The 9,329-nt window shown below is 41.3% G+C and overlaps 1 protein-coding gene across 1 annotated transcript; it reads left to right on the top strand.

The window, feature by feature from the left end:
* The first annotated feature begins 3,633 nt into the window (after nucleotides 1–3,633).
* LOC311126863 (septin-10-like) lies at nucleotides 3,634–9,056 on the top strand. Its single transcript, XM_084158571.1, has 10 exons — nucleotides 3,634–3,743; nucleotides 4,311–4,419; nucleotides 4,503–4,698; nucleotides 4,802–4,988; nucleotides 6,072–6,233; nucleotides 6,626–6,722; nucleotides 6,812–6,980; nucleotides 7,092–7,224; nucleotides 7,371–7,549; nucleotides 7,751–9,056. The coding sequence occupies exons 1-10, from the start codon at nucleotides 3,714–3,716 to the stop codon at nucleotides 7,764–7,766; spliced, it is 1,278 nt and encodes a 425-aa protein (XP_084014697.1). The 5' UTR covers nucleotides 3,634–3,713; the 3' UTR covers nucleotides 7,767–9,056.
* Nucleotides 9,057–9,329: the final 273 nt, after the last annotated feature.

Raw genomic sequence — 9,329 nt, forward strand, 5'->3', positions numbered from 1 at the left:
TTTCTGCGGGTACCCTATCTATTATCTATATTTCTGATGCAATAATCACTCCTGGATGATCATTGTACGCTGAGAATAAACATCCCTAAGCTCTACTTTTTAAACCTATCTTATCGCTGACATATTTTTATCAATTTCTGTTTGAGAATGAAGGGCAACTTTTGTTTCACTTGCCGGATAACCTAGCAACACTTTAATTAAAGGATTACCCCTATTTCAACCCGTGTAATGACTTTCATAGTCCTGATATCTTTTTCCCCATTGTAACACCCTTTTATATTCCTTTATTGTGAACTATCTTATTTTAAACTATATAGCCTATGTAGGCTTCCCCCCTTAAATTATTAATATAAACCTAACAACTCCAAATAAATCCAAATAAGTCCATTAAAAAATCATGAATAATTAAAACCAATTTTTATTCCTATATCCTATGTCCCCAATTTATCCATTAGTGTTGACTATATTACCACAACCCATCAAATGCAAGTAAATTAGTCAACTCCCAAGCAATCCCAAAAACAAAGCCTCTAACCCTTCAATACTACAATCCCCATAAACCCCCTTGCTCTATAGGCCCTTGCACTATAAGCACCTAATTATCTTAAATTTAAAGAATAATGTCAGTCCTTGATTCCCAACCCAACTGTAATTAAACCCCAGTGATGCACATAGCCCCCAAAATGCAATTTTTAATGAATCAGTTTGCCAAGCTTATGCGAAATGGTCATAACATCACATATCCTGTTAGGGAAAGATTTTGTAACCATAATCAGTACCAAAACCTTTTTGACTTGATCCTCTGCCACGTGACGTGATCACTTCCTGTATCTCCTCGCTCCCCCTCTCTCCTGTCTCTCATGACAAGGGACAAAGACACAAGAACCAGCTTTTAATAGTTAATGCCCTCACTGAGTGTTTCCAACCATTCAATATTCGTTCGTTCTACATTCGCTCTAAGACTTTAACTCAGGACTAATTATAGATCGCCCAAAAACATTTTGCTTTTAATCCGTCATTTAATTATTTAATTCAATCTATTATAATCCGTTATCCTATATTTAATTTATAAATTCAATAGGTACCCAAACAAGTTTCATCTTAACCCACCGCCGTTTAAACTTATAAGATTCGTGTTAAACTCTCCTTGTGCCTATTTGTTCCGTCGTCTGTGTTCCTCTGTCTCCCCCTGCAGTTTAACCAATGTGTTGTTTTACAGAAATCCACGCATGCGCAAATATCATTTTAACCTCATGCTTGAGTTTCAGCATCCCATCGTGGTGCCGTCTAGTGCCGTAAAACAAAACGTTCCCTAATCTCGTGCCATAAACTCCAACTCCCCCGTTCTGTAGTATAATGTCACAAAATTAAATGCATGCCCATACATTTATTACATAAATCGCTCCAAAACATTTCATTTAATTTTAATCGTCTTTTAATTTAATTAATTATACTCCGTCAACATATATTTGATTTATAACTTTACTACATCTCGCCAAATAATTTCACGTTCGAACAACAGCCGTTTAACACCTAGGAGATTTTTCCAAACTCTCTATTCGGTGGCTATTTTCCCCTTCAGACCCCCCCCAAATGGGACCTATGACCCTTACCCATAATGCCGTGTTTTGTAGGCTTAGCACATAACCACATGTTGTAGTTTTTAGCCCCGTAAAATCAACACGCACATGCGCACAACCCCTTAAGCCCATGCTTCCCACACAATAGACCGATAGCATTACGCTACAGCGTCACTATTTTATACGTTATACTCACACAATTACACATAACAGAGCTCACAAAACATATAACCTGACTTACACACAAATACAAATTTAAAAGACTTTAATCCGTCGGTACGGGGCCTTTAAGGACATCCACTAGCATGTAGCACTCAACACAATTAGCCTTTAGCATTATCATTAGCAACCATGTATCATGTAGCATGAAGCATAATCACTCACCATTAGCCTTTAGCTAACTGCGGCCTACTACGCCAACAAATATCCTAGCATTGTCCCCAAATCATTATCCATATATCCATCTAACTTTATGCTGCCTTGAATTATGAATATCATATCGAGAGGTTATCCCCAGCCAATTTCCCGTCGGCCAGAGGAGGAGTATAACATAAATACAATCATTCAATTCATGGTTCCCGGAACCAACCTGCCAAAGCCTAACACTTCACACAGGATTTGTAGCCCACTCAATAATAATAATAATTATTATTACGAGTCGCCCCGTTTCGAGGTCTTTCCTAGATTGACAATGCCCTAAAATGCATACGTATTCCTGACTTCATTCTGCCAATATCTGCCGTTAATATCTCTACCATCGATTGCTCTAAAATTATTTACCGTTTACCCATCAACCAAATTTAGAAATTTTCCAGACTCCTAGTCAACAGCCATAACGCCACCCGAAACACGGTCATAAGGGTACATTCCTCCAGTGTACACAAGCAGTAACAAACTAACAACTTAGCTGCATTTAGTCGGGTCATGACTCCAGACCGAAGTTAGCTTGAGTTAGCTTGGCGACTCCAAATGCAGCAAAGAAGGATTGCATCATCCCTCCTGGCTAGCTCGCCATTCTGTTGTATATGATGAATGGTGGTCATCATTGCTGTCAACAAAAGAGTCCATCTATGTTGCATCGTGTCAGAAGTTTTTATTCATACCACGAGGTTACAGCATAAATTACAGACACGCGTCGTCTGGAGAGTAGTTGCCTCGAATTATAATAACCACTCTGGGGTTTATTGTCCAAAACCCTTCTTATATAGACACTACCAAAATAAGGGTTACCCCCTCTTCTGGCCAATCACCAGTCTCCCCTCGGGCGTCACCCTCCAAGCGGCACATTTCAAATAACATCATAAAACATCCCCCCCTTCAGACCTGAACAACCAACATTCCATTTCGTCATGAAAAACATTTAACAAAGGCATAATCTTCAGATACGATAATAACCATGTAAATCTCTCTAGGACAAGGTGATTTTTATCAATATATTTTCCTGTATTTACCCCCCAAAACTGAAATGCTAATTAGCTGCTAATGTGGCTATCATAAAGAACTACAAATGCCATGATGATCTGGCGAATTGAGGCAAATGTAAGAATCTCTGGATTAACTATCTAATGTTAGTTAAATGTAGTAATTAATAAATTGGCTACATTTCTTTAAATGGACAATAAATGCAAGTAATCACAGTCAACCCACATTTTTTATTTAGCACAACAGTTTATCCACCTTTTGTGGAAAAATGCATTGAAAGTAAAGGGAGCGTTACTTTTTTCCAACAGATTCTTAACCACTACATCACTGGTAGGCTACTGATACAGTGTGGGCAGTATGAGAGCCAAGAGAGGGAGTGAGATCCATTATGAGGGAGAAGGGGATACTGAGTATATACTGATAGCATACTGAGTCATCATTAGATTCAAATATGTTATATTTTTTTTTATGGAAACGGGGCCGACAGGTAGGATTTCCTCGCTGTCTCTGGCGCACACTCCAGTACAGTAGGTGGCGTTAATGCACCATAACGTTGGATGCCAACCACCGATAAACCCCACCGAAGAAGAAGCTAGCTATAAATACTTCAAGGAAAGCGTCTCCTCGACTCTTGACATCGACTTTGTTTGAAATTTCTATACTTTCTTTAAAAAAAATATATATATATATACACACATCTCTCTCGAAACTATGTCTTCCTCTGATGTTGCTCGGCAGCTGGTACGTTATAAAGTCTTTTTTGTGTGTTTTTAGAGTTAGCTACTGTTAGCTATCTGAATATAAACTTTACAGAACATAACGAACAAGTTTAGGATGTTTGAGTCAGACATGGCAGGGAGTGTCCCTTGCGAATGCTAACTAGCTTGCTTGTAAAAGTAACCAACTGTACCTTCCGAAAGTTGGTAAGTTGGCTGGCTAACTAGCTAGTCGTGTTAGTCAACGTTAGTAATGTAGCTAGGTAGCCGCTATTTTCGTAAACTTTCACAGCCAGTGCCGGCTAACGCGTTAACCTTTTTTATTTATATTTATTAAGTAGCTAACCTACTATACATTACAGTATATAACTTTAGATGTCGATGTTTTGCTAGCTGTGTCTTGAGATCAAATTAGACTCAAATGCCGTGATTTAGCTGTTTCAAATTATTTCATTTTGTTAGGTTTAAAAGGATATTTCTTGTTCCCTACACTAGAGCATTAAACAAAGTTTCAGCGGTTTATATTTGGTGTCTGAACAGACATTACTCTGGGGGAGTTTGTTGATGTTTTATGTTGTGTTCCCGACATTAGGGTGCGCGGCCCCTCTCTCTGTCGGGCCATGTTGGGTTTGACAGCCTTCCAGACCAGCTGGTCAACAAGTCCACCTGCCAAGGCTTCTGTTTCAACATCCTCTGTATAGGTAAGACCACGACTGTCTCTCTCCAAATAGGCCTATCTCCTTGCTGCCTCTCACTGTCTCTGACTGTGTGTATCCCCCACCAGGTGAGACTGGTATTGGTAAGTCGACTCTGATGGACACACTGTTCAACACTAACTTTGAGAACTGTGAGTCGTCCCACTTCGAGCCACAGGTGAAGCTGCGAGCCCAGACATACGACCTGCAGGAGAGTAATGTCAGACTCAGACTCACGGTAGTCAACACTGTCGGCTTTGGAGACCAGATGAACAAACAAGACAGGTAGGGAGAGGGGTGTGTGTTATCACATCACTGTCAGCATTTAAGACTAGATGAACAAACTGGGGAAGTGTGTGAATACTAACCGTATGTTTTTCCCTACTAGCTACCAGCCGGTGGTGGACTATATAGACCGTCAGTATGAGACGTATCTCCAGGAGGAGCTGAAGATCAAGAGAAGCCTCCATAACTACCACGACTCCCGGCTCCATGCCTGTCTCTACTTCATATCGCCCTCCGGACACTCCCTCAAGTCCCTGGACCTACTCACTATGAAGAAACTAGACAGCAAGGTGTCTGTCAACGGCTACTGGTCACTCTCAGAGTACAGTCACTGACCCAGCTCTCATGTCACTGTACTGAAGTCACAGATCTCAGATCCTTCTGGCAGTCAAACACTGAGCCAACTGTAGGACAGAGATATTAAGCTCCAGGTGTCAGGGTATTTTTTTAGCTCCTCGATTCTGAGTGATAATGTATGTGAATGCACATGACTGAGGCCAGGATTCAATCTGATCATGTTTGTACATTTCTTGTAATTTAGCAGACGCTCTTATCCAGAGCGACTTACAATAGTGAGCGCATACATTTTTGTACTTGTCCCCTGTGGGATTCGAATCCATAAGCCTGACATTGCAAGTGCCATGCTCTACCAACTGAGCCACATGGGACCACAATGCATCTTTTAAAGACAATGTTACTGCGTTTGCGGAGATCGCATTCAAGGTAATCGCTGTAGATGTCAGCCCAATTGGAAATCAAGCACGCTATAGCGTGGTTTCAGAATGAATCCCTGCCTTACTGTGTCGTAGTTTAGTGTTACCCTAGATGTGTCCACGCTGGGGTGGTCTGGAGTTCTTCTGCGCTCTGTCTAGTCACTCACAGCAGCTGGAATGAGCTCAGCTGTGTGCGTGTGTGCCCACCCCAGTGATTACCATCTGAATGGGGTTGAGTTTTCTGTGGAATGCTGTCTAGCTTTCTTTGTGCTGTATGGACAGAGCGATGTAGTGACTCTGAAAAGATGGGAGAGAGCGAGAACAGTGAAAGTAGAGGACTGATGCATAGAGACAGAACCGTGTGTTTGTACCAGGCACAGAGAGTGTATACTTAGCTGTGGTGTGTGTGGGTTACGGGCAAGAAGCTAGTGTAGGCTGGGCGGCCTTTGGGTGGGACTCTGTCAATAAACACTATGGATCATGAGTGCTGCTTGCACAGTACTATGAGTTGCATGGGCCTTGTAGACAAGCTAGCATGCTAATGTCATGTAGAATGTGCACCTTCTAAAATTGGTTTCTTTCAGTGCTAAAATAAATATTGTGGAATTCTCACCATCCTCTGCACAGTAATATCAAATTCTCTCTGTGTGTTCGTTCCAGGTGAACATCATCCCAGTGATAGCCAAGGCGGACACCATCTCTAAGAGTGAGCTGCACAAGTTTAAGCTCAAGATCATGAGTGAGCTGGTCAGTAACGGAGTTCAGATCTACCAGTTCCCTCTGGACGATGAGACTGTAGCCAAGGTTAACACTACCATGAATGCAAGTACATGCACACATCTGCTGCTACACATGTTTATGTAGTTATTGTTGACAGAACATCTCAAAGACGGTATTCACATAAGTATCTTAGTGTCTGTTATGTGCATTCTACATCTCAGGGCTATGTCACGAAGCCAGCTAGAAATATTCAGGATTGTCTAAAGCTAGCTAGTTTCAGTTGGCTTCACATTCTAACTAAGGCTTCATCCACAGAGGTGGGTATTGATGAAAAACCTGCCTCTAATTCAAACCAGGCTTCAAACTGCACATGCATGTCATATGTGGATAGCCCAGCGAGTCAAAAAACAGGTCTTAATTAAGACTATGCTCGCTAACCCTATCCTGATTTGGGCCATACCCGCCGTTCCTCAACTGGAAGTGTGTTTGTGCAGGGCCATCTGCCGTTTGCTGTAGTGGGCAGTACAGAGGAGGTGATGGTGGGGAACAAAGTGGTGAAGGCTCGCCAGTACCCCTGGGGCGTAGTGCAAGGTGAGCGCACAAGAGTGTGTGTTAGGGACCCTCTGTCGGGCAGGAGGAGAAGATTGGACAAATCCACTGTGTTGTGCTGACTGTTTCAGTGGAGAATGAGAGTCACTGTGACTTTGTGAAGCTGCGTGAGATGCTGATCTGTGTGAACATGGAGGATCTGAGGGAGCAGACTCACACGCATCACTATGAACTGTACCGCCGCTGCAAGCTAGAGGAGATGGGCTTCAGAGACACAGACCCTGAGAGCAAACCTGTCAGGTACACACACTGAATGCAAACCTGTCAGGTGCAATATACACACAGTGTTGATTCTGACACTAGTGAAATTGAAGTGTGTATGACCTTTGCAATGTGTGTTATTGTGCACAGCCTGCAGCAGACATACGAAGCAAAGCGTACAGAGTTTCTGGGGGAACTTCAGCGGCGAGAGGAGGAGATGAGACAGCTGTTTGTCCAGAGAGTCAAAGAGAAGGAGGCTGAACTCAAAGAAGCTGAGAAAGTGGTATATGTCACATGTGCCCGTGCACACACACCTACAGTAACACATCACACATACAAATACACAGATATTAAAATAAACTTGGCAGAAAATGTGTTTTATGTGACTATCCATTGTTAAGTCTCTAACCTTTTTGCTGCTGTGAGTAGCTGCAGGGAAGGTTTGAGCAGCTGAAGCGGTTGCATGCGGAGGAGAGGGGTGCGTTGGAGGAGAAGAGAAGAGTTCTAGAGGAGGACCAGAGTTCCTTCAGTAAGAAACGAGCTGCAGCCCAGCTACTGCAGGCCCAGAGCCTTAATGCTAACGGGAAGAAGGACAAGGACCGCAAGACGTGAGTTACCTCTGACCTCTAGGCCGTACACTGACCTCTTTTTAATGTCTCCATTTGAGCAGTTTAGATTTCTTCTATAGATGTTTGATATCAGACTCTGTGCTGTGACTGAGGGCAGTTTCTAACACATGATTGTCCCGCTCTCTTCTCTTATTGTACCCCACTTTCCCTCTCCTGTCCCCCCATCTCTTTCTCTCTCAGCTCGGGGTTCATGTGAAGATCAGCGAGACTCGGATCATTAAATCAACCAATGGCATCTAGTCCTCTATTCTGCCCTCATTGGCCAGTTTTTGGCACTAAATAGGAAGTAATTTCAGAGTCTGCTAACTTCAAATGTCTTAGTTTTATAAAGAAAGGAACAAAAAAAAGCATTTTAAAACTGACTCTGTACTGTCAACAGCCCATAAGACATCAGTCTTCAGGCTTAAGTTATGAGGCTCACGTGTTGTTCCTGCTCTGTTTGCTTTACAGTGTTTCCCCTAGGATTTCTTTCAGCAGCGGTGGCAAAGTTATTGGGGGGGTGTGGCCAATGGTATGGTTTAAGAGGCCTTCTTGGCCTCAGACAATGATGCTGTTTTTAAAATGAATTTCCTGCAATTCTACACATTTTGCTTTGGCTTATTCAGTCTTATGCTATCTGAGTGACTCAAACATTATAACAAAGTCAATGGGTGTGCCATGACATGGAATTTTAGATTCTCCCTGACTGTCAAGTTTTTTATTTTGTTGAGTGTTAGTTCTCAAAGATCTTATTAAAAATATATATATTGCTAATCTGGTTTTGTTTGGGTAAGTTTATATTGAAAACTTTTTAAATGTTTTTTGTGCCGCTGTTAAACACACTTAGGGGAAACACTGCTTTGATGTCCAGTGCCAAAAATCTGAACGTTTGCATTTGTTATTTTATACCTCCTTTTAGTGGTATTTTGCTTTATATATCCCTCCATTTTATATCTCGCTGTTTTTCCAAGGAATTCCCTATACTTACCTCACACTCACTCCACTGACTGTTTCACTTCCCACTACCATTAATCAGTAAAAAGGGATTATTTGGGTTATAATTTTACTAATTGGATGGGATTTATCTGTACGTTTACATTCGTTATGTATATACATTTTCCTTCTTATGGAGTTTAACCAATCATTATATTCCAGTGAAACAATGCTATGCCAAACTGAAACACTAGAGTGCTTAAAGTGTACATGTGCCTTACATGTGATATTTATATTGACTCACTATAGACTAGCACAAACCAGGGTACTGTTTACACAAGTGATGTCATGTTTACATGATTTAACTACCCCAATTCAGACTCCTCCTCATTCTACTGTCCCTTCACTCATTTGGCATGCGTTTGATAAACTGTTATTGGGGAAAGATTTTAATATCTAAAACAATTGTATTTCTCATGATAATATCTGTCTTTTAAACCAGTGTCCAATGCAGTGTGTGCAATTTTGTTCTCAGTAGTTTTAAATAAATAAATTGTATATGTAGTGAAACTGACCTGCAGTATTATACATTTCTTTCCAAAAGTATTTCTTATTTATATAAAAGGAGTTAATTAAACTCACCATCTTTTTTTATTTTATGTTGACGTCTAGACTATTTTAAAAGGTGTATTCTGCTCTAGTACTGACTGAGGTGATACAGTATCTGCAGTGTTCTCTTCTTGAAGCCATTTATTTAGTCTATCCTGACTCCCTGATCTAGAGGTCTTCTCGCTTACCAAAATTGAGATCCGAACTGAATTGATCCATTCAATTCCTACCCGACCCT

This window comes from Coregonus lavaretus (genome assembly GCF_964263955.1).
Source record: "Coregonus lavaretus genome assembly, chromosome: 3".
Classification (NCBI taxonomy): domain Eukaryota; kingdom Metazoa; phylum Chordata; class Actinopteri; order Salmoniformes; family Salmonidae; genus Coregonus; species Coregonus lavaretus.